Source organism: Lissotriton helveticus, chromosome 7, assembly GCF_964261635.1.
Source record: "Lissotriton helveticus chromosome 7, aLisHel1.1, whole genome shotgun sequence".
NCBI classification, from domain to species: Eukaryota; Metazoa; Chordata; class Amphibia; order Caudata; family Salamandridae; genus Lissotriton; species Lissotriton helveticus.
The window spans coordinates 1,422,043,992-1,422,069,608 of NC_136068.1; the positions used below are offsets into that span (position 1 = coordinate 1,422,043,992).

Consider the following 25,617-nt stretch of genomic DNA (forward strand, 5'->3'; position numbering starts at 1 on the left):
AATACTATTGCCAACTTTTTTACCACCAAAATCAGGCAAATCCAGGTTTCGTTCCCGTTGAGAGCGCCAGATGTTGTGTCTGCGGTGCCGACTGAGACAACCTCTCTGTCTCCTCCAGGTCCAACTTTGCTAGACTTTCCTCCCATTGCGGCTGCTACATCCTTAGCCTTGATGAGGAACCTTAAATCGGGCTCACCGTTAGATCCGTGCCCAGCAAAATTTCTAGCAAAAATGGCAGACGCCATCAACCCCATAGCCAATCCCATCCTTAATCTGTCCCTGAGTCAGGGCTTTCTGCCCCAGGCCTGGAAGCAAGCCATGGTTATCCCCCTGATCAAGAAGTCCAATCTTGACCCAGAGGCACCTTCTAACTATAGGCCGATCTCGCTCCTTCCAGCACTGACTAAGATCCTGGAGAAACACGTGCACAGCGTGCTCTCCAACTTCCTGGAGTCTAATGAATTACTTCATGATTCCCAATCGGGCTTTCGCTCCAACTTAAGCACCGAGACGGCGCTCCTGGAAGTCTCGGAGATCGTTAAAGAGGTGCTGGACACGGGAGGCAGGGTGATGTTAGTGATGTTAGACCTGTCGGCGGCGTTTGACACCGTCCCCCATGAGGATCTCCTCACTAGGCTCCATGACATCGGGCTAGGGGGGACGGTGCTCAACTGGTTTTGTTCCTTTCTGGCCAACCGCCGCCAGACGGTCTGGGTCCCACCCGGATCCGCCGAGATGCCGCCACTGGGAGTCGGAGTTTCTCAGGGCTCTGTATTGAGCCCCACTCTATTTAACATCCTTATGACCCCTCTGGCGACATTGGCGGAGTCCTATGGGGCCCGGATCGTCTCTTATGCTGACGACACCCAGCTCCTCTTCACCTGTCGTAAGAGCGAAGATTTCGATGGAGAAAGGATCCGCGAGTGCCTTGGGGCTGTTTTTAGCTGGTTCTCGCACAACAGCCTGAAGTGCAACTCGGACAAATCTGAAATACTATTCTTCGGATGCCCATCGGAACCAGATTGGCAGGGATGGTGGCCTGCTGACATGTTCCCTCCCACTCAGTCCTCTAAGTGGGCTAAGAACCTGGGAGTTAAAATTGACAACGAGCTCTCGCTCAAATCCCAGGTTTCTACTCTCACGGGAACATGTTTTGGGATTCTTAGAATGCTGCGCAAGTTCTTTCCCCTTCTCTCGGAGCAACATCGGAGGATCACTGTTCAGGCACTCATAGGGTCCAGATTGGACTATGCAAATGTCCTATATCTGGGCTTGCCTGAATACCTCCTCCAGCGTTTGCAGGTCACTCAGAACGCTGCTGCGCGTGCAATTTTTGGCCTGCACCGCCGCACTAGTGCCTCCAATCTCCTTGTATCCCTTCACTGGCTTCCGGTGCGGAAAAGGATACTGTTCAAGGCCATGACTCTTGCCCATAAAGCCTTGCATGGCAATGGTGCCAAATATCTTCAGAGGAGGCTGGACTTTTATCGACCTGCGCGATCCCTCAGGTCAGAAGCTCTGGCGTTGGCTCGGGTGCCACGCATCAAAAAGGCTCGGCTAGGCGGCCGGTCCTTTAGTTTCCTTGCTCCTCAGCTATGGAATTCTCTACCGGTGTCCCTGCGAAACACCGCAAATCTGCTTGTCTTCAGGAAAGACTTAAAAACCTGGTTGTTCGCTGGATAATTTGTCCCCTCTTTTGGGCCCCTGCTCTTTTACTGTTATGTTATCTAGTTCTCCTTTTAGGTCTGGAGCTCAAAGCGCCGGGACACTCCTTTGGAGTAGCCGTTGCGCTATATAAGTCCCATTTTAACATAACATAACATAACACAAAAAAAATAGCGATTTCTAATAATTCCTTAATTGCGACTTGCAAATTGCGAGTCGCAATTAAGGAATATCTCCCCATTCATGCCTATGGGCCTAGAGGCCCATAGGAATGAATGGGAAGACAATCTCAATTTGCTAATCGCAATTAGCGATTCGCAAATTGAGATTGTGATTTCAAGGGTGCAGGGGTGTCCAAAGGACACCCTGTTGCACCCCTGAAATTGATGTGTGCGCAACATGAAACTTTGAAAAATGCACTTTAGTGCATTTTTCAAAGTTTTTGCAAATTACCACGAAGTTGTACTTCATGGTAATTTGCGTGCCCTAATAGCGAATTCGCTATTTTTTTCACTTTCATGCATTGCAGTTAAGGAATCTCAATTTGAGATTCCTTAAATGCAAAGAATAGCAATTTAGCGAATTCTTAATTATCGACTTTTGCATTTGGGATGATGCATCCCAAATGCAAAAATACCGGTCGCAAAGGGGCAGATTCTGAGAATCTGCCCCTTTGCGAGCGGATTTAAGCTTGATGAATCTAGCTGTATGAGTTTTGCATAACATCAGCCTGATTGACCATTGCAAGAAAATTAATAAGTCATTAATAATTATATACAGACAGTTATTCTAAACCATGTAGTTATCGTCCATGCTTGGGATCATTACCCGTGAATGGGTGGCCCTTGCCTTTAACGCTCTACAACTCCTGTGCATGCGTCACAAGAACGTGTTCCAATCTATCTAATGCCATGAGTAAAAAACACCCAGTGAGATTGGGACTAGTGTGTCACCACGGGCGAGTCCCAGGGATAACCATTAAAAAGGTGCAGACTATATCAAGTTAACTAGGATGTGTATCGTTACGCACTTGTATGGACCATTATTGTCTAATGATGAACAATTCCACAAATGCCTTCACGGTCATGAAACAAAGGTCTTCGAAGAAACAAATGAACTCTGTGATTAAAAAACATAAGGCTAGCATTTTCACATTCGATAAAACACATATCCACCAATGCCCTTCTTGTGCACCTGGCGTGACACATCTGAGCTATTTCATCTATTAGGGCCTTGTCGCCGCCAGTTGCTATTCTCATATGTTAAAAGCACCAATTCAATTGCTACACCAGTGTCCCATAGCACTAGTCAGACATGCTGTAGGTTTATCTGAAGCGGTCCTCCTGCTGCATGCAAAAAACGAAACATGCACATGTGACATGCATTTGCGGGTGTACAACTGAAGAGTTCATTATATCGCCCCTGCTGAATCAGATGGGTTTAGTGGTAGCGACATCTATGTTAATCCATAATCAATATGTATTGCACCAAGGTGTCTAGATAAAAGTATGTGTATAGTTGAATATGCCAACCTACACATTAGTAATCAAACAAGAGTGCCTCTCACTTTTCAATTACAGCCAAAAATCAGGGCAGGTTGAAGACGCTATTTGTCATTTTCAACACGGTATTTTTATTTATACCAGTTACTTTTGTAGTTTGTTGAATATTTGTCGTACACAACATATGATAAGCAGAAAAAGACCTGTACAAAGCATCAATTTTAAACAGAGTTTAAATTATTCATTGTGACAAATTGCCAAAATTACACGTGGACCTAAATGTGGTCAACAGATAGAAACATTAAACATATATGACAAAGTACATAGTGCAACACATATTTACATCAGTGCAAAATTTGATTAAAGCAAAGAACTAGCAAAAAAGGGAAAGATTAGAAAAAAGGAGCGCGAAAATGAATTCGAGACTCTATTTTATCGTCAGCAATGGCTTGAATTTGAATTGTCCTTTTCTAATTCGCCGACGCGTTTCGAATCCAGAGATTAACTGTCAGGATTCTCATCAGGGCATAGTTAATCTATCTGTGAATTTAAGAAAAAGGAAAGGTTTGAGTGTAATGATTTGACGTGGAGACAACACTCCTTATGCTGTGACAATCAGCTGTGACCTACCGCTTTTAGAAAAAACTGATTCCAGCAGGGAAATAAAGTGCAGACTTGCAAGTGGGTCCAAGTGTGGAGCGCCTACAATTGGAAAGAACGGGCATTATAGCACAAACCGGACATTTGAATGCTACCACTTAGAAAATGATAATGAATCACCGCTAAGCGTACCGTCATTAGTTTCAAAGTCGATCAGAACGGCTGCTTGTTGCGGGATGAAGGATCCGCTGCGTGCTCGCAGTCGAGGAGGGGGCAGTGGCGCTGTGTACAAAAAAGTAATTATATATCGGCACTTGTGAGCTAAACCTGGGTCTTTAAACAGTTCCCTTCCGACAAGCGGGAATAATACCTTTTGCGCTTGCCACTGTGTAGGTCCACAAGGGGATCCTGTTGTCTGAGGGGACGTCTTGGCGAAGTCGACGTGTTAAGGTTTGGTGGACGGGCTCCAATTCCGCTAAGGAAAAACGGAGTTGTTGTTAGTCTCCAGCAAGCCTCAGTGCTTACGAGCGCGCTGGGACGCGGCGCTGTGCCGCAGGAGCATTGCTTACCTCGTAGTGATTCTGTTGGCGGCTCACAGCATTCTGTCTGGTCTCTCAAGATGGATGCTGCTGTGGTTGCTATGGCAATGAATCATTGAGGGATCGCTTTGCATTATGGGATTTGTGGTTTGTGCAAATGTCAATTATTAATTGGGGAAAAAATCCAAGTTACATTAAAACGTACTGAGACGCGACCGAGTCGGTCGTCAGGAAAACAAGACACCATTGGATTAGAGTCTAGCGACTTCAGACAAAGTATTGAGGCCCCTCTGCACACTGTTAAATTTCAATATTAGGTAAGCTTCTGTTTTCAAAAGCGTCCTATCTACATCCACATTACTTTGTGCCGGGCGTAGTGTGTACAACACTGTCCATTTGAGATGATTAGCGTCATGGCTGGCATTTATGAAGTGCTCCACCATGGGGGCAGTCATGATTTTATTCTTGATCCTGGATCGATGTTGGCAAATGCGTGTGTTCACTTGTTGTGTAGTTTTGCCGATGTAAATCAGATCACAGGGGCACTGGACCAGGTAAACAACATTCCTGGTCTTACAATTTGAAAAATCCGAATGCTTCCATCTGGTAGTCCCATGTTGGAACTCGTCCCCCTCGATAGTGTTTGGGCATACAACACAGGTGCCGCACTTATGGTGCCCTGTGATTGGTTTGAGATTCCATTGACTGAGAAGGTCACTTTTCTTTTTTGGTAAAGTGACGTCCGCCCTCATGATATGTTGGCCTACATTTTGATTCCTCTTGTAGGCAAACAGAGGATTGGATAGTGGGCAGTCTAAATTCGCCAATAAGTGCCAATTGCTCAGCACTGTTTTTCTCAATTTGTGGGTGTCTGGTCCAAAGGTGGTGACACAGACCAACCTTTCAAGCGTGGGTTTGGGCCGTACTTGCAGTAGAGTTTCACGGGTGGTAAAGCGTGCTCTTGTTAGGGAGTGCTTAAGTAATTTTTTAGGGTACCCCCTCTCCTGCATTTCTTGGCAAAACGTCTCAGCATGAGACGTGAAGTCCCTCAGGTTCGAACAGTTCCTCCTAATGCGCAACAATTGCCCATATGGAAGGTTAGATTTCAAGTTCCTGGGATGAGCACTCTTATGGTGCAAAATAGTATTTCTGTCTGTGTCCTTTTTATGAAGAGAGGATTTCAATACTCCATTGATATTGATGATCTCTACATCAAGGAAGGTCATCCTTTCGTTGCTTTGTGCCATCGAAAATTTGATATCAGCATGCCGGTTGTTGAGCCAGTCATGGAAAGCTACAAGGTCAGTCTGGCTCCCCTGCCACAGGAGCCAGACATCATCTATGTAGCGGAGCCATTGTAAGATGTGCTGTTTAAAGGGATTATTGCTGTCAATGAACATCTGTTCGTACTGCGCCATATACAGCACGGCCATTTCTGGGGCATAAGGGCACCCCATCGCGGTGCCCTTGACCTGCATAAAGAACTCCCCATTAAATGAAAAGTAGTTCTTCTTTAATGCAATCTCGGCCAGTCTTAGAATGAACCATGTGGGTACTTGGTGGGGCCTCTCTCTCTGGTTCAGGTAAATTTCCATCACCTCTAGTGCTTCTTCTTGCGGGATCTGTGTATACAGAGAGGTGACGTCCATTGTGACTAGCAGTTGGGTCTCTGGGTTGAACGCTGTGTCTTCAACCTTGAGGAGAAAGTCAGTCGTGTCTCGTAAATAAGATTTGACCGTCTTTAGGAAAGGTTTCAAGAAGAAATCCACATACTGGGATAAGGGCTCAAGACATGAGTCGCACCCGGACACGATTGGGCGTCCCGGGGGATCTTGGAGGCTCTTGTGGATTTTTGGCAGGAGGTAAAGCACCGGAGTTCTTGGGTGTTTCCTTAGTAAATAATCATACTCTTTCTTGCCCAGAAACCCACCGTCTAAGCCATTCTGTAATGTGTCTGCAATTAGTCTTTGAATCTCCTTAGTCGGATCTTCTTGAAGGCGTCTATACCAGGTTACATTGTTTACCTGTTTGTTGCCTTCTGCTAAGTATTTTTCACGGGCCCGCATTAAAGAAGAACTACTTTTCATTTAATGGGGAGTTCTTTATGCAGGTCAAGGGCACCGCGATGGGGTGCCCTTATGCCCCAGAAATGGCCGTGCTGTATATGGCGCAGTACGAACAGATGTTCATTGACAGCAATAATCCCTTTAAACAGCACATCTTACAATGGCTCCGCTACATAGATGATGTCTGGCTCCTGTGGCAGGGGAGCCAGACTGACCTTGTAGCTTTCCATGACTGGCTCAACAACCGGCATGCTGATATCAAATTTTCGATGGCACAAAGCAACGAAAGGATGACCTTCCTTGATGTAGAGATCATCAATATCAATGGAGTATTGAAATCCTCTCTTCATAAAAAGGACACAGACAGAAATACTATTTTGCACCATAAGAGTGCTCATCCCAGGAACTTGAAATCTAACCTTCCATATGGGCAATTGTTGCGCATTAGGAGGAACTGTTCGAACCTGAGGGACTTCACGTCTCATGCTGAGACGTTTTGCCAAGAAATGCAGGAGAGGGGGTACCCTAAAAAATTACTTAAGCACTCCCTAACAAGAGCACGCTTTACCCCTCGTGAAACTCTACTGCAAGTACGGCCCAAACCCACGCTTGAAAGGTTGGTCTGTGTCACCACCTTTGGACCAGACACCCACAAATTGAGAAAAACAGTGCTGAGCAATTGGCACTTATTGGCGAATTTAGACTGCCCACTATCCAATCCTCTGTTTGCCTACAAGAGGAATCAAAATGTAGGCCAACATATCATGAGGGCGGACGTCACTTTACCAAAAAAGAAAAGTGACCTTCTCAGTCAATGGAATCTCAAACCAATCACAGGGCACCATAAGTGCGGCACCTGTGTTGTATGCCCAAACACTATCGAGGGGGACGAGTTCCAACATGGGACTACCAGATGGAAGCATTCGGATTTTTCAAATTGTAAGACCAGGAATGTTGTTTACCTGGTCCAGTGCCCCTGTGATCTGATTTACATCGGCAAAACTACACAACAAGTGAACACGCGCATTTGCCAACATCGATCCTGGATCAAGAATAAAATCATGACTGCCCCCATGGTGGAGCACTTCATAAATGCCAGCCATGACGCTAATCATCTCAAATGGACAGTGTTGTACACACTACGCCCGGCACAAAGTAATGTGGATGTAGATAGGACGCTTTTGAAAACAGAAGCTTACCTAATATTGAAATTTAACAGTGTGCAGAGGGGCCTCAATACTTTGTCTGAAGTCGCTAGACTCTAATCCAATGGTGTCTTGTTTTCCTGACGACCGACTCGGTCGCGTCTCAGTACGTTTTAATGTAACATGGATTTTTTCCCCAATTAATAATTGACATTTGCACAAACCACAAATCCCATAATGCAAAGCGATCCCTCAATGATTCATTGCCATAGCAACCACAGCAGCATCCATCTTGAGAGACCAGACAGAATGCTGTGAGCCGCCAACAGAATCACTACGAGGTAAGCAATGCTCCTGCGGCACAGTGCCGCGTCCCAGCGCGCTCGTAAGCACTGAGGCTTGCTGGAGACTAACAACAACTCCGTTTTTCCTTAGCGGAATTGGAGCCCGTCCACCAAACCTTAACACGTCGACTTCGCCAAGACGTCCCCTCAGACAACAGGATCCCCTTGTGGACCTACACAGTGGCAAGCGCAAAAGGTATTATTCCCGCTTGTCGGAAGGGAACTGTTTAAAGACCCAGGTTTAGCTCACAAGTGCCGATATATAATTACTTTTTTGTACACAGCGCCACTGCCCCCTCCTCGACTGCGAGCACGCAGCGGATCCTTCATCCCGCAACAAGCAGCCGTTCTGATCGACTTTGAAACTAATGACGGTACGCTTAGCGGTGATTCATTATCATTTTCTAAGTGGTAGCATTCAAATGTCCGGTTTGTGCTATAATGCCCGTTCTTTCCAATTGTAGGCGCTCCACACTTGGACCCACTTGCAAGTCTGCACTTTATTTCCCTGCTGGAATCAGTTTTTTCTAAAAGCGGTAGGTCACAGCTGATTGTCACAGCATAAGGAGTGTTGTCTCCACGTCAAATCATTACACTCAAACCTTTCCTTTTTCTTAAATTCACAGATAGATTAACTATGCCCTGATGAGAATCCTGACAGTTAATCTCTGGATTCGAAACGCGTCGGCGAATTAGAAAAGGACAATTCAAATTCAAGCCATTGCTGACGATAAAATAGAGTCTCGAATTCATTTTCGCGCTCCTTTTTTCTAATCTTTCCCTTTTTTGCTAGTTCTTTGCTTTAATCAAATTTTGCACTGATGTAAATATGTGTTGCACTATGTACTTTGTCATATATGTTTAATGTTTCTATCTGTTGACCACATTTAGGTCCACGTGTAATTTTGGCAATTTGTCACAATGAATAATTTAAACTCTGTTTAAAATTGATGCTTTGTACAGGTCTTTTTCTGCTTATCATATGTTGTGTACGACAAATATTCAACAAACTACAAAAGTAACTGGTATAAATAAAAATACCGTGTTGAAAATGACAAATAGCGTCTTCAACCTGCCCTGATTTTTGGCTGTAATTGAAAAGTGAGAGGCACTCTTGTTTGATTACTATATTTAGGCCCAGCCTCCCCACTTGTCCTCTAAGGGCCAAGCTCCCCTTGTTCTACAACCTACACATTAGAGCGCTTATGAGTAGCGCTTAAGGTGACATATTATGAGTCTTATGCTCCTCGTTACATGCCAACGTGACTGTGCCAGATAAACCCTTGGGTTAACTTCTATATGCATACCAATGGTCATTAGATAACTTCACACCCTCAGTCAGAATGGATGAAACGCGTTGACTAGGTGTATGTGCAATTGTTATAATAAAAAAACTTCATTAGAAAGGATTGAAACTGACATATAAGACTCCTGGAGAATTTGATTGGACATTAACGTAAGTGGATATAGAACTGCATGTAATTTGTTATAATGCTGTGAATTGAGCTAAACTGATTATATAATCGTATGCTCCTTTTCATTCATGTTTGATAGTATTGAGCCAGTTGAACTCTGTTTATCTAAAGAAAATATACAGACACTGAGCAATTAGAGGCCAGGCAATGACACACCAATGAGGTGCATGGAGAGAAAAACATGTTAAAGGCTAATAACCACTCAAACCTTAAAGAAAGGGAAAGGTATAACTTGACTGAAGCAGCAGCATGAGAGACGGAGTGTTTCATTATATTATAATGTTTGGGCTATGTAGTTAGATATTGAGATTTGTATTATTTTGTTCTTAATTGTGCCTGCTGTTGGAATTTGTAGTTTTTTCGGATTGTACATCGACAAGAACTGCTGTATAAAAAGTAAAGAAAGGCAAAGTAGAATACTTTCCTCCAGGCACTGCCATAGAATTGTGGCTTTATAAAAGTTGAGAAATTATTCCAACATGTTTCATTCCTGAACTAGATGGGAGGAAGATAGTTCACCCATCTTATCCCTAAACTTTGGAACTCATCACCCTTTGAATTAAGAAACCTAGACAAGGAGACACTGTTTAGGAAACAGCTTAAATCCTTGTTCTTTCCCTACCAACTAAAACCTCCATGTTTGGTTCCCTAATCATCCATGTGCAACACTACGACTCAACCAATAATGGAACGCTTTCAGGTAGCCATGCGCTGTAGAAGTTCTCATAGAATTGAATATATCAATCAATCAATACATTACTTATAAAGCGCGCTACTTACCCGTGAGGGTCTCAAGGTGCTGAGGGGAGGGGGGGGTGTAGCTACTCCTCGAAGAGCCAGGTCTTTATGAGTCTTCTGAAGGCGAGTAGGTCTTGGGTCTGTCGTATGTGGGTAGGGAGGGTGTTCCAGGTCTTGGAAGGAGGAAGGAGAAGGATCTGCAGCCGGAGGTTGTTCGTTGGATGCGGGGGACAGCGGCGATGGCGAGGCTGGCGGAGCGGAGCTGGCGGGTGGGGGTGTAGAAGCTGAGTCTGCTGTTCAGGTAGGCTGGTCCGGCGTTGTGGAGTGCTTTGTGTGCGTGGGTGAGGAGCTTGAAGGTGATCATCTTGCGGATGGGGAGCCAGTGTTGGTCTCTCAGGTGGGGGGTGATGAGGCTGTGGCGGGGGACGTTGACAATCAGTCGGGCGGAGGCGTTTTAAATGCGTTGTCGTCGTCTTAGGTGTTTGGCTGGGATTCCTGCATAGAGTGCGTTACTGTAGTCCAGTCTGATGCTGACGACGGCCTGTGTCAACGTTCTTCTTGTTTTGGTCGGGATCCACTTTTAAATCCTGCGGAGCATGTTGTAGCACGAGGAGGAGACGGCGTTGACCTGCTTGGACATGGAGAGGGAGGAGTCGAGGATAAATCCTAGGCTGCGCGCATGGTCGTGGGTTTTGGTGCTGTTCCCAGTGTGGTCGGCCACCAGGAGTCGTCCCAGGCTGAGGGGGTGGGTCCGAGGATGAGGTCCTCCGTCTTGTCCGAGTTCAGCTTCAGACGGCTGCTCCTCATCCAGTCGGCGACGGCCTTCATACCCTCAAAGTGGTTGGTTTTGGCGGTATGTGGGTCCTTGGTGAGGGAGAGGATGAGCTGGGTGTCGTCGGCGTAGGAGATGATGTTGAGGTCGTGATGGCGGGCTACTTGTGCGAGGGGTGCCATGTAGACGTTGAACAGCGTCGGGCTGAGGGATGAGACCTGGGGGACGCCGCAGATGATGTCGGTGGCTTCTGATCGGAAGGGTGGGAGGTGGTTGCTCTGGGTTCTGCCGGAGAGGAATGACGTGGTCCAGTCAAGGGCCTTCTCTTAGATTCCGGCTTCTAGGAGGCGTGTCTTTAGAGTGCGATGGCAGGCCGTGTCGAAGGCAGCTGATAGGTCCAGGAGGATTAGGGCTGATGTTTCTCCGTTGTCTAGTTGGCGCCTGATGTCGTCTGTAGAGGCGATGAGGGCTGTCTCGGTGCTGTGGTTTCGTCTGGATGTAGTTGTCTTCCAGGTGGCCGTCCAATTGCATGTTGACGATTTTCTCGATGACCTTTGCCGGGAACGGGAGCAGGGAGATGGGCCGGAAGTTCTTTTTTTTTTTTTAAAGACGTTTATTATTATTCAATAGAGCAGTACATATAGCGAAGCCTACAACCCTGTGGGCCGGCTGCAACATTTCGATGTAACGTGAGGGTAGGGGAGTGCAGAGAAAGGTGCACCGTACCATCTATTGTACCCTCAGTGAATGAGACTTTAATTACATTTTACGTATCACATGCGCTCATTATACAGTTATGTCTGCAAGTGACGTCTTATTTTTTCATTTTTTCTTATAAGTAAACAGTTTAACTCTGCAAACAAAACAGATCAGTTCTCATCGGTATGTCCCAACTTTTAGCTGCGCCATCGCGTATTTTTCCGGCATCCATGACACTGAAACCCACAGAACGGAGCGTCAGTCCTTGGGGGCGCGGCAATGGAGTAGGGGTTAGCAGTGCATGTGCATAGTCTGCCTTTGTCATAGCGTGCGACAGCCATTGAGAGCAGTGGGGCCCCTCGGGCTGTCGACAGATTGTGTGAAGCGCCTAACGGATGAACGGTATAGCCACGCTGTGTTCTCGGAGGACGCCACCCGCGTCCGGTCTCGTGGCCGGACATGTGTCCGGGTACATCTTCCAGGTGTGGCGTGTAAGGAGGTCATGGCTATGTTTGGGAAACAAGAGTCCGAAACAATGAACATGGGGATATGTGTGGGATGGGGAGTGGGAGGGGAGAGTGTACTTGCGGGAGCGATGCCACGGAGAGGGGCCGGGAGTATGTTTCAATCCGTTGTGGAGTAGTGAGTCTTCGTGTGGGTGGCCGTCCGTGCCCATAGCCAGCATGTCGGACGTATGGCGCAGCCGCTGCCCAGGGCGTCCGGGGGGGAGGCGGGCTGCCTACTGGCCGCAGGCGCCACATCTCCAGCGCTCCCGGCGGGCGGGTGTCGTGGGGGGGGATACAGCCTGTATCCCTGTCATCGTCACTACTACCCCAGCAGTGCTATCCCTTCGCAGCGGTCTCTATGTGAGCCCTCTGGTCGTGCCCTCCCCCTGGAGGGACCTCAGGATGTCGTCCCAGAGTTGTGCTATCGGGAACTGCCTTAAGCCCACTATCTCCTCCCGGTGTAGTGCCGTGCTTTCTGCTCTAGCCCAGTTGGTGAAGGATGCATACCAGTGTTTGGGGATTGGCGGTTCCCTTCGTATCCAGTGTTTAGTAAGCAGTGGTTTGGCTGTGATGAGGCCTAGATCCTAGAACCGAGCTTGTGTCTTATTGAGTTTGGTTCTTTTGTATAGCCCAAGAATACAAGCCTCCCACGTGTGTGGTAACCCCGGGCCTGTGCTATGTGTCAGGAGAGATGTCACCTCCCCCCAGTATGTGACTAGAGAGGGACAGTGCCAGAGCATGTGTAAGATGTCTGCGCCTAGCAGGTCACATCTGGGACAGGCGGCAGTGTTGGTCATGAAGTATCTGTTGATTCTGTCTGGCGATAAATATGCCTGGTGCAGTATGTACAACTGAATGGTCCGGAAGCGGGAGTTACGTGGGATATTCACGGGGCTGGCCAGAACCAGGTTCCATTCCTTATCCGCCCAATCCCTCCCGCGGTGGGCCGCCCATTTGTCCCTAATCGTTTGTGTGGGTCTTTGTGTGTGCATGAGGAGGGCCTGCGCCAGCCAGCGAATGATGTGGGAGCCGTTGCCCATAACATGCAGGTACTGCATTAGGTGGTGAATCCGTGGCTCATCCTGGATCTCCCCCCAGGACTCCGTATATGCCCGCAGTATGGACGCGTGGAGCAGGAATTGCCCAGCCGGTAGACCCGTGCCCTCCGACAGTTCCGCAAATGGGAGCATGGCCCCATCCGCATAGAGGTCGCCCATGGTCTCTACCCCAGCCACAGTCCAGCTCTCCAGAATACGTGGTGTCACCGTTCCACCCCTCCGTGGGGTGCCCATCAGGGGGAGTGCAGGGGCATATGGCCTGACTTCCTGAGTCAGTTTTAGGCTACGGATGAAGCATTTACGGGCCACAGCCACGTGCAGGGGTAGAGGGCGGGGTCCCTTGGTCAGGGGGTGAAACAAGGCGCAAACCTGCGAGTGGATCCATTGATAGTCAGCGGTAGCCGTGTCGTCAAGGTGCGAGCCGCTAAGCCAGTGTATCACCCATTGTAGCTGTGCGGCCAGGTAGTACAGCTCCATGTTAGGGACTGCCAGCCCTCCCTCAGCAGTCGGGGAGTACAGCTTCGCCAGTGCCACGCGGGGGCGCCCAGCGTTCCAGATCAGGCTGCGGAGCATTGATTCCAGGTCACGGAATATCTTTGTGGGGACATACAGTGGGATGTTTGCAAAGTGGTATAGTAGCCTGGGCAGGGCTATCATTTTAGATAGTGCGATCCTGCTGGGCACATTCAGTGGCAGAGTCTTCCAGAAGGCCATCTGGGCCCGCAACGAGGAGATAGCGCGCACCAGGTTGCCCTCCAATATGCTTTGCGTATCCCTGTATATATACATTCCGAGGTACTTGAACGTGGTGGGATACCATGTGAGTCGAGTGCCTCCGAGGTGCACATCACATTCCCGCAGGTCCGGACTGAACGAATACACTCCGGACTTAGTCCAGTTGACCTTGAGACCCGATACTTCTTCAAAGGTCTGGAAAATGTCTGACAGCGCGCCCGGTACCACCCCGCACATACAGCAGCAGGTCGTCCGCGTAAAGCGAAACTGTGTGCACCCCGTCAGCCAGCGGGATCCCCCATTCTGCTCCCCTGTCCCGCAACAGTGCCGCCAGGGGCTCAATGGCCAGAGAGAAGAGAAGGGGTGACAGGGGGCAGCCCTGTCGGGTGCCTCTGCGTACCCGCACCGCCTCCGAGAGCAACCTGCCCGTCCTCACGCGGACACTGGGCCTCTGGTAAAGTAGTCCGACCATGTCCGCGAAAGCATCGCCCACGCCGCATCTGTCCAGCACCGCCCCCAGATAGGGCCACTCCACGGAGTCAAAAGCCTTCTCAAGGTCTAAAACTAGACACCCCGATCTCGGCCAGTGCAACGTGGCGGCTTCCTGAACTCGGAAGAGGCGGCGTATGTTACGGGAAGTGCTCCTTGCTGGCATGAAACCATTCTGGTCATCATGCACTAGTTTTGGGACCTCTAAGGCCAAGCGTCTGGCCAACAAGGAGGTGAAGATTTTATAGTCAGTGTTTAACATGGCCAATGGCCTGTAGGACCCCATGCATGTTTCATCCCTGCCTGGCTTCAAAAGCGAGACCAGACTGGCCTCATTAAGCGTGTCCGGGAGCGGCGAGTCCTCGATCGCGGCGTTATAAACCTTGAGCAACTCCGGGATCAGTGTGTCCGAACATGCTTTAAAAAATTCGGCAGGTAAGCCATCCGGGCCAGGGGATTTGCCATTGGATAGGGCGAAGATGGCCTCGCGCATTTCCTCCTGGGTGAATGGTGTTCCTTGGTCCCCCTGTTGCGCGTTCGTAAGGGAAGGCAGTTGTACATCTGTAAGGTAATCTGAAATGAACGCCGAGGAGACCCTCAACTGGGACTTATACAGGGCCTGGTAGTGCCCCACAAAGGCTTGGTGTATCTTACTCTGTGTGTACACTAGCTCTCCCTCAACTGTTCGGATGGCGGACACCGGCTCCGTGCGGTTCTCCTGCCTGACTAGCCAGGCCAGTAATCTCCCGGGCTTGTCGCTGTGTTGGTGTACGCGCGCCGAGTGGCCGCATAATTGATGTGTCTCAGTCGCTCCAGTAATGCCGCATGGTCCACTCGGGCCTCGTTCAAGTGGGCACCCGTCCCAGCCACCGCTTCCTGCTCCCGGCGGAGCAGGTCCGCCTCCACCCTGCGGAGATCTGCTTCCAGTGTTTTCTGCATACTCCCCTGTGTGCCCAGACAGTGTCCCCGTATCACCACCTTGAAGGCGTCCCATTCTACCCGTGGGGAGGACGCTGTGCCCGAATTGTCTGTGAAGTATTGTGCTACGCAGGCCTGCAGGGAGTCTCGAAAGGGGGCATCTAGCAGTAGGGCAGGTTGTAAACGCCATGTGGGGATGGGCGGATGTGGGCGTTCCCAGGCCATGTGCAGCGTGTGTGGATTATGATCCGAGTGTGTCCGGCCAAGGTATTGAGAATCAGTGATGTGCGGCAGCATTTCTGATGACACCATGTACCTGTCGAGGAGGACGTGTAGCGCGTGCGCCCCTGAGTAATAAGAGTATATCTTGGTGTTGGGGTTGTGTGCGCGCCATGCATCTTTTAAATCCCACTGTGCCGCCCACTGTGTGAGTGCTCTCGTGGCTCCTAGAGACGTTGCGTCCGGCCTGGGTGGGGCCGAGCGGTGCAAAATGGGATCCAGCACCGTATTGTAATCTCCCCCCAGTATCCAGGGGACACCGTGCCAGGGCGCCAGCTTCTCCGATATGCGCGCCAGAAAGCCCCCCTGGTCCGTGTTCGGAGAGTAAATGGACGCCAGAACTACTGGTTGCCCATCCATGCGGCCCCTCACCAATACATACCTCCCCTCCGGGTCTGTGAGGACATCTGACATTGTGAAGGGAGTGCCCGGTCTCACCCACAGTAGCGCCCCACGGGCAAACGAGGAGTACTCTGTGGCATACAGTTGTCACCTCCATCTACGACGCAGCGCAGCCACCTCCGCCCCGCATAAGTGTGTTTCCAGCAGGAGTGCAATGTGCACCTGCTGCCTTTTCAAGTAGGAATATATTTGATAACGGCGCGCTGGTGTGTGCATGCCTCTGATGTTCCAGGTGCAGATCGTTATCGCAGACATTCTAGCAGTGTGAACTCCCCCCCCCATTTCTACGAGCAGCAGCCCCACCAAGGTCCACCTCATCCCTTTTTCCAACTCTCCCACATCCACCCTCCTCAGTACACTCAGCAATGTTCAGGAAGACATTAGGGAGGGGAAAAACAAGGAACAACAATAACCAGTGGTGGGTGAACCCCACTAAAATACCAAAAGGGCAGTGGCGAAACGGGCCACCGTCCATACTCTCGATCAATAGGGACAACCTTTCTAGTCTAGGGGGTAACGTGTGCGAAGCACAGTCTCGGCAGTTCAGATGTTCAGTCAAGGAAGGGGATCAAGATCCTTCCCTGAGCCATATGAGATAGGCAACTGGCAGCCACCATCAGCGTTCCGGAACGTGGCGCCAGTCGGCCCATGGGGGGCCCCGCCCAAGCCGGCCCCGGCAGAGGAAGGGTATAATGAGATGTGGTGCGTTTCCCGGGCCCCTTGCAGGAATGGCTCCCCATTGACCGTGGCCTGCGGTCAGAGGTGGTATAGGATGAGTACGGGCCAAAAGACAACCCCACCGCCACCACACCCTGTGTCCATCAGTGCCATTGGGGCAGTACTCACTGTTCCAGCTGTCCACTGTCCAAGCGGCAGGCAGGGGGGGAGAAGACGCCCCCAGCAGCATCGGGCATCAGCCGCGCCCCAGCGTCCAGTCAGTTCCTGCCGCCATCCCCCCCGCCATGGCAGCCACCTCACAGATGACTCTTACGGAGTCAATGAAATAGGTCAGTAGTTTGCGGTGTGACGTCTGGCAGGTCCACTGAAATCTGAGAGTTCGGAATCCCATACACGGCTTCATCGTCATCGCTAGGGACTGTCTGTTGGCCGTCATGCAGGGCCGCTTCCTGGGATGGCGAAGTACTCAACTGGGAGACCCTCCGGAGCTCATCTTGTTGTTCCTGGAGCATTTGGTCCATCGGGGGAGAGTGTCGCGACCCCTCCCCCGGGCGTTGAGACTGCTGTGTTTTGTTTCTGCGGCGGCGCCGTGGCCCGCGCGATCTAGGCCTCGCCTCACCTGCCCCGTGCCTGTCTGGGTGCCGTGTCCGTGCCCTCGTCCAGCCATTCACTGACCTCCTCGGGGGTGTTGAAGAAGTGGGTCTTGTCCCCTGCCACCACTCTCAGTTTTGCTGGGAAGTGCAGGGAATATTTAAGGCCTGCGGTGCGGAGTCTCCGCTTTACCTCCATGAAGTTGTGCCTTTGACGTTGCACTTGGACAGTTTAGTCGGGAAAGAACATTATCACGGCATTGTCTATTCGGATTTCGCCGAGGCGACTAGTTTCCCGCAGCACCGTGTCCCGGTCCCTATAGTTCAGTATCCTGAAGAGCAACGGCCTCGGGTTAGCGCCGGTGGTGTGGGGCCTCGTCGGCACTCGGTGTGCTCGCTCCACTACAAAGTAGGGTGATAGCGTGCCTTCGGGCAGCAGGGTCTTAAGCCAGTCTTCAACATGCTGGGCAGGGTGGTTCCCTTCCCATTTTTCCGGGACCCCCACGAGCCTGATGTTGTTGCGTCTCGCCCTCCCTTCCGCGTCCTCGGCCCGATCCTCCAGGAACTCCACTCTGTTCAGGAGGTCTTGCACTTGCCTGTCCGTCTGGGCGACCTTGGGTTCAATCTCCTTCACCGTACCCTCCAGAGTCTTGGTCCGATCGGACAGTTTCCTGTGGTCATCCCTTAGGTGGGTCAGGTCCACGGCGACACCGTCTATTTTGGACTCTAGGGAAGTTCTGGTCTGTTGGAGCGACTGTTCCATGCGCTCCATGGCCGCTAGCACGCTGTCCAGCCTCGCAGTCAGTAGGTCGGTGGCCATTTTATTTAGCAGCTTGTCTGTTTTTCCCTTCGGCGGGGCGCCACCAGTCCCGGTGCGGGTCCGCACCCCTGCGGACATGGGCAGGATCGCCCGGCCAGCAGCTCCTCCACCTGGGCCGCTCCAGCAGCACCTCCGGGATCACGCCACCACCAGGCGGGGGGTCGGTCGGCCAGCAGCCGCCCCTCTGGCCGGGGCCGTCGTCGTTATGGCCGGGGGAGGGTCCTCGCCCTCTCCCAACGCGGTTTCACCACGCCGCCCCAGGTGCAGCGGGAGGCCGGGGGGGGGGGGCCAGTGCGGCGCGTGGGTCCAAAGGGTCCAGGTGCTGCGGGCAGATCCGGCCGTCAGGTCCAGGCCCAGGTCGCGGCCTCTCGCGTGTCTCCCTGTCCCCCAGGCAGCCGCTATCCCCGCGGGGAGCCCGCAGGCGAGTCGCGCTGTTGTGGGCCTCCGTCACGGGGGGCCGGCCAGTCTGCCGCTGATTGTGGTGTGGCGACTAAGTGGGGGGGCCGGGCAGCCCTTCCGCGAGCAGCGGGCCCGCAACGCAAGTCCCAGGTGGCCACCCCGCGTGGGTTCCGCTACGCCGGTAGGCGCGAGAGGGACTCACCGGGTGGCTCCGGTCTCAGTTCAGCATCCCGGCGAGGAGCCCCCGTCAGCCGGGTCCGCCCTCTTACTAGCGCTTCACCAGTGGTGTCCTCCGTGTCTTGCCTGCCCCGGGTGCGTCGCCAGGAAACCAAGCGAGTTCGCGCCACTCACGGGGCATCCGGCGTGTGGCGGCCGCGAAGCGAGGGCCGGGCGTCCGCTCCTCTTCCAGTCCGGGCCCCTCGCAGGCGTCCAGCAACGAGGTGAGGTGTTTTTGGGGCCGCCGGAGGCTGTGTCCAGCTCGGCGGCAGTCGGCCAGGAAGCCGCAGTCAGTGTGGTGAGGTTTGCCAGCCGGGGCCTGTGTGCTGGGCCCGAGCCGCGTCCTCTCTTGATTGCCCCGCCGGCCGGGAGGCAGCAGGTCCCGCAGGAGGGCCGTAGGAGAGGCCAAAGTCAGCCTCGTCGGAGCCCCAAGGTGAAAGTCGGCCAGATTGCCGAGAAGTGTTCCGGGGGGGGGTCCGCCTGCAGTTTCGGGCGGCTACAGTGAAGTGTGGCGGAGAATCGGCTCAGGGAAGGGGAGCTTGGCACGGAGCTCTACCCTAGTGCGACCTCCGCCATTGCGTGCTTAGCCACGCCCCCCAAGGGCCGGAAGTTCTTGAGGTCCTTGGGGTCCGCCTTGGGCTTCTTGAGGAGGGGTGCGATGGCTGCGTCTGCTTTGTTGAATACGTGATGTGGGCACGGGTCTGACGGGGAACCTGAGTAGATGGAGTTCATGATCTTACATGTCTCGTCGTCGTTGACGTTGGACCAGGAGGTCAGGCGGTTGGCGCTGGTGGTGTTCACAGGGGAGGTGGAGTCTGGCGTAGTAGGGCGGTCGTAGTGTTGAAGCTGCCGTGGATGTCAGTGATCTTGCGGTGGAAGAAGATGGCTAGTGAGTCGCACAGTTCTTGTGAGGGCGGGATGTCGTTGGCGCTGGGGTTGGAGAGTTCCTTTACGATGCTGAAGAGCTCCTTGCTGTTGTGTGCGTTGTTATCCAGGCGGTTTTTGAAGGAGGATCTCTTGGTTAATCTGATGAGGTAGTGATGTCTGCGGGTGACGTCCTTGTGGGCTGCTTTGCTGTCCGGTGCGCGTTCGTGGAGCCATATCTTCTCCAGTTTCGGCATGCGCGTTTGGAGGACTGGAGCTTCCTGGCGTGGCTGTTGGAGGGTTTCTTGAGCGGGGCGAGGGTGTTGGCGCAGTCGTTGATCCACTGTCTGAGGTTGCGGGCTGCGGCGTCTGGGTTGGTGGGGTCGGTAGGTGGGTTCTGGGCGAGGGTGGTGATCATCTGGTCTTTGGTGACTTTGCTCCAGCAGCGGCGGGGCAGCAGTTGGGTGCAGTGGTGCGTAGTTAGTTTCTTGAAGGTGAAATGGATGCAGCGGTGGTCGGTCCAGTGGAGTTCGGTGGTGTGGTCGAAGGCGACGAGGGTGCCTGTGGAGAAGACGGAATCCAGCGTGTGGCCGGCGGCATGGGTGGGTGTGGTGACGAGTTGTCTGAGGCCGAGGTTGGCGATCAGCGTGGCGTAGTTGGTGTCGTTATTGTTCTCGAGGTGGAAGTTCAGGTCCCCGAGGAGGATGTAGTTTGGAGGCGAGTGCGTGGGGGCTGGCAAGGTCGGCGATGGAGTCACCGAAATGAGCTCGGGTTCCGGGGGGTCTGTAGACAAGTGTTCCTCTGAGGATGGTGTTGGGGTCGGTGTGGATCCGGAAGTGGAGGTGTTCGGCGGGGTTGAGGGTGTCGTCTGTGTGGGTGGCGACCTTGAGGGTGGTCTTGTGGACGATGGCTATTCCTCCTCCGATTCCGTTGGCGCGATCCCTGCGGGTGATCTTGTAGCCATCTGGGATGGCTATGGTGATGTCGGGCGCCGAGGAGTCGTTCCACCAGGTCTCGGTCAGGAAGGCCACGTCTGGGGCGGCGGTGTCGAGCAGGTCCCAGAGCTCGACGGCATGTTTGCGTGCGGAGCGGATGTTGAGGAGTATGCAGCAGAGGTGGTTGGGTTCAGTCCTTGGAGGTTTGGTGGCTCCGTCGCAGGTGAAATTGCAGGTGCGGCAGGATAAAGGTCCGTGGGTCAGTTTCAGGGCGGCCTGGACGCAGGTGTGGTTTTGGCCGGTATTGAGTGCGTGGAGGGTCCTGGCGTCGTAGTGGAGTCTGGTGTCGGGTGTTCGCGGGGTCCAGGGGTTCTGGCGCTGGGCGTGGTCCAGGCACAGACGGGCTCACACAGGCTTGTCCCTGGCGCGCCAGCTGCACGCGGCAGTGCAGCGGACGAAATTTAAGGCAGGAAGGGAGGAGCAGCTGGGAGGCGGGAGCGGGGCGGCGAGTGGATGGTGTGGGGCGCGGGCTGCAAGGGGGCAGCGGCGGGAAAACCAGCAGGGGGATCTGAAGAGAATGGGGGAGGGGGATACGATGCAAAAGGACGAGTGAGCAGAAACAGATACAGTACAGTAAGCAAAGAATCACAGAATTACAGGCACAAAAAACGAAGGCACAATACCAATGGGGCAACAGCAGGATCAAATTCGAAGCGGAGTGGCAGCACGAGGGGAGAGGCACAGGTGCACGGGCGGAGCTGTGTGGCAGGTGGGGAGCGACCTGTTCTGCACACCTCCTGAATTATGCTGGTGACATTCGATTTTTAAAGAAAAAAAAGCTTTATTATAGCTTTTTCTCGCTTAAATCGTCCTCCATTTCAATATGTTAATAAATAAATGTAATTCCCATTTCTTTTCTAAATGTTCTTCTTTCTTATTCCCAAATTGTAAATGAATGAAAGATAGCAAGTCATTTCAAAGAGGACAGAGAATTAAAATAATCACTAGAGACACAGAGATGGAGAGAATTGTAAAGCTTTAGCTAGATTTAAAAAAACGCCTGTAATGCTAGTGTATAAACCTAAACTACTGTGTTGTGTATGCATGCGCTCTTTCTCGTGTTTATTCTCGCGCATATATTTCCTTTCAATTGTATCTCGTGCAATTGTTATCTTTTAAATACATGTGTCTCGCTACACGGCACGATATGTTATCATGCCGTTCCACACTATACAGTTACTGTAAGGGCAGTTACTGCTGACTGCCTTCAGATGTATTGCTGGGAGTGCTTCTTTATCCACGATTAAACTTATTATGTTCATCATTTATCCATGTGATTATTGACACGACATACACCATCTCCATTTAACAAAAAAGAGAGCTACGTAGATACAGGTATATAAATTAAAGTAACCAAGATTACACAAATTGGTAAACTAGGATTAAGAATTTAGGTATGAGAATTCTACAGCCAAAACCTTACTACTATACCAAAGGTTGTCTCTTTTTTTTATCAGTTATATTAATCACAATGTTCCTAAATTTTAGAATTTAAAAATGTTGAAATGTTAGAATAAAAAAAACGAACACACTGCAATGATTACTTTCAAAATTCAAAGACTGAACAACTGCTTTAGTCTCCGAACATCTATACACCAGATCATTGTTTTGTAAAATACTAGCCTTAAGTATTTTGTTTCATAACTAAAGTTTTACAACACATTTAACATTTTCATACTGTAAACAGTCCCTCCCGAAGTTGACATCTGCATGAAGGTGAACAGAAGATACCCCGAGGTTTCGATCCTATCAGATATGGCCGCTGAGCCTACTACGTATCTGTCATTCCTCGGCATTACACTAAGGGTTAAGATGGCCGAACTCTTTGTAAGTATGTTGATGTATGCTAGTCCTTCTATTGTTTCTACGTATGAGTGTAGGTCATTCATATGTTTTCAGGATGGCGGTGGTGCTACGAAGCACTGGTTCGGCGCTAGGTGCCTGCTCCCAATGTCTCTTACTATGCCAGGCTCGGCGTTCTGCAGGGCATTCTTATCTGGCGGTACCCCCACGATGCTGGTATAGCGCTTTAAACAGAGAACAGTATCCTCTACTGGTTTCAGTGCGAAAGGAGCAGGTAAGTAAATACGTCACCTTGCCAACCGATCGGGGTAACTTAACCAACGTATTTGGATAGAGTGAGGTGGACTCATACAAGAAGGAGTAGCTAGTGACGGTGGTCCAGACATAGACGTAGGACTGCGAGCACCTTGGCTATGAACACGGGCACAAACGAAGGACTTAGATGGCTACATGTTGGCGTGACCTAAACTTTTTAATTGAGTGGCGGGCGCTACTTACGTTTTCAGTCCGGTGTGTGACATTTCAAGGGGTTAGATGTAGTTAATATGATCGTGGCCAGATAATGTTTCAACTGTGCGTCTGGCTTTAAATTATCTGCTTTGAGGCACAATTGATCCACAGTATAAATGTATTCCGTTTTGAAGTAGAGGAATGAAGCTGAGCATCCTGCACGCCAGATCTTTGCAAAAGCAGCAATTTTGTTTTTCTGCAGCATTCAGGAAGTTCCTTTCACTTTGATGTGACTGTGATAATTGATATGAATTTTACTGCGAAATGTAAGATCATAGTGGGTTGATTGTTTTTATTATGCTCCACACATAGCACTCTGAGGTCACAACATAAATGCTAAGTGGTTCCATGTCATGTGACACCATTAACTGCAGTCAAGATATAAATACCAAGTGGTTCCACGTCATGTATCCTGATTATTAGCTAGTGCTGCTTTTTAGCTAAGGACACTTACAAAGCTTAGTCTTTCAGGGTTTTGGCAAATTTGGCAAATTTCTATAGCCCATGCCTAGGACATATTAGTTGGGGTCTAGGACAGCAGCTCATCATGTTTATTTTGTCCTCTGGACAAGTAGCCCCGGCCCCCAACAGCACAAACCTTTGGCTGCCAGTTTACAGACTTACATTATCAATGTAGGAAAGAGGGTTGTCTACTGCTGCTAAGGCAAGATAAGTTTCTGTAGGAAATTAGTTATAACCATTTGATCCCACTGGACATTTTTGCTTTTGACTAACTGTTCTTTTTACTTTTTTCACTAGCCGGTTCTTACTCAAAATCTATAGACTGAGAGTGCTGAACAGTAGTGTACGCTTTCTAAGATACGGCTGGTGCTGCGCAGTTAGGTTAAGATGCTCTGGGCTGCTTCCACCTGAGCAAACGCATGTCTGCGGGCTTCACGTGGATGGTGGCACTTCCAGTTGACTGGGTGGGGTTTTAGAGTCCCCTGGTATGGGACATGGATTCGTTTTTTTCAGAGGATAGGTGTTGCAGGGATCCTGGGGTAGTTAACATGGGTGGAGGTACCAAGGGGTGACTTTGTCAGGGGTATTCTTTATTTTAAGTGGGCCGTTCTTTTCATTAGGAAAGTCAATCATTCGGCAACAAGGTGGCAGCTGTAGACCCAGCCTAAGTACTGTGGATGAGGGTCAGAGGTCCTGTGAGGGTCCTGCGCCTGCATCTTTAGGGAGTAGTGACCCGGATTATTGAGGGTACTAGGTTTGCGTATTCTCCAGGATGAAAATTGCCTTATATATATGCTTGATTAATTATTGGGCGGGCGTAGTAATCTATGTTGGCCTGGTGGAGGAATTCACATCTGCCAAGCTGAGACTACTCCCCTCAACACATTTAGAACTGTCTACCAGGCTGATTATAATTTCTAAAGCATTGGTAGGAACCGCCATCATAGCGCTTCCTGTTAATTCTTATTTAAGTTTGATGCATAGCTCCGTCAACATCATAAAATCGTCCATCAAACTAAGTTTCAAAAACAAAACTCCAAACCTTTGTAAAAATAAAAATGGTCCCCTTGCCAAGGAGCTCTCTCTCATGGTAAGGGATGCATTGAACAGCTTTCACTGCCCCTTACCGCCAGGTTTTTCCTGGCTGTGATGGGCAGTGCAAACTGACCTGTGTGTCCGCCAATCTAAATTAGGTGGGCGGACATAGAGGTCAGACTCCGATAGATAAGTAGGCAGTTTCCAGAGCTTCACATGCCTGTGGAACATTTAATAGTTCAAGGCAATGTACGTTAATGGCAACATTTGGGAACAGATAAGAGAGAGTTATTTCTTTAAAAAGTAACAGACAAGGCTTCTGTTAGGAAATATTTATTTCCGTTGAGATGGAACAAGGCTGGTGGCATGAAACTTGCTAGCGGGCTCCTTGTCCAACCAGCCTTAGCTTGCCTAAAGAGTAATGTTTTAAAGAAGGGATGACTTCAAAGGAACCCTTAGAAGTATGCAACAATCCCTTTTAACCCGGTCCTGCTCCAGACAGTCAATAGGAGGTAAACCAGCCCTTTATGTGAGGGAAGGACACAACCTATAAAAATGTAAAGTGTGGACGACCTCTCCCAGCCCAGGAAGACAATCGGTATACAGATGAATGCAGATGTATCTCCTGCCACACCCAGCCCTTCTTGGGTTGTGGCTGTCTGGAAAGTACGCACCAAGTGCCGCTGTCACCTAGCTCAGACGTGTATTGGAGGCAGGCTGTAAAGCACAAAGAGTCATAAGCATAGAGAAATGTCCACTTTTTTAAAGTATTTGTAAAGGAACAAGGGTGTCTTATATAAATCATACAAACAACAGGATGTACATAGGGATACAATGAAGCCTATATATGTGGTACAATGTACGATTAATGAATATTTATTTTGCACAAATAGCAGACAGTAGTGCGGAATTATAATAATTAAATTTTAGAGGAGCATTTTGTGATTCACTTTCTTATTTATTGTTGCCTTATTAGACCAAAGCTCGCAGGTGCTATTTCTGCACATAAGCTTTAAAAACCTTTGTCCCCTTTTATTGTGGCCATGTTTCTGTAAAGACTCTGTCAAATAACAATACATGTAAACTTACGATAGGTGTAAATTGTTCAGGACCGTTAACTAAACCAAATGCTGATGGTACCAGCCTCCTACCGGTCATGCTCCTTTGTCTGGCTGGAGGAAAAAAGAAGATGCCCACACCTCAAAATAGTACACAATTATTCGAAGAAGGCACGTGTAACTGAATTGCACATGTGAAGGTACATTTATTTATACCAATTACTACTATTTTTTGAAATTTTTGGCAAAATGTTT

At 50.2% G+C, this 25,617-nt stretch overlaps 2 protein-coding genes across 10 annotated transcripts in view; one reads left to right on the forward strand and one right to left on the reverse strand.

Annotated features, from left to right (window-relative positions):
* The window catches only part of LOC144770321 (manganese-dependent ADP-ribose/CDP-alcohol diphosphatase-like), a 124,560-nt gene extending 102,328 nt beyond the window's left edge, over window positions 1-22,232 (reverse strand). Inside the window, exon 1 of the mRNA XM_078654745.1 lies at window positions 22,173-22,232. The gene's annotated coding sequence lies outside the window, so the exon portion shown is untranslated. The remainder of the gene's footprint in view (window positions 1-22,172) is intronic.
* The window catches only part of SCO1 (synthesis of cytochrome C oxidase 1), a 394,561-nt gene that overhangs the window by 206,987 nt on the left and 161,957 nt on the right, over window positions 1-25,617 (forward strand). For 8 of the 9 annotated variants that reach the window (XM_078654747.1, XM_078654754.1, XM_078654755.1 and 5 more), the window contains one exon: window positions 22,182-22,321. In XM_078654747.1, coding sequence (XP_078510873.1) covers window positions 22,205-22,321 — 117 coding nt within the window. In that variant the 5' untranslated portion in view covers window positions 22,182-22,204. Of the gene's footprint in view, window positions 1-22,181; window positions 22,322-22,355; window positions 22,572-25,617 lie in introns of those variants that run through there. The other variant, XM_078654746.1, reaches the window with a different exon arrangement.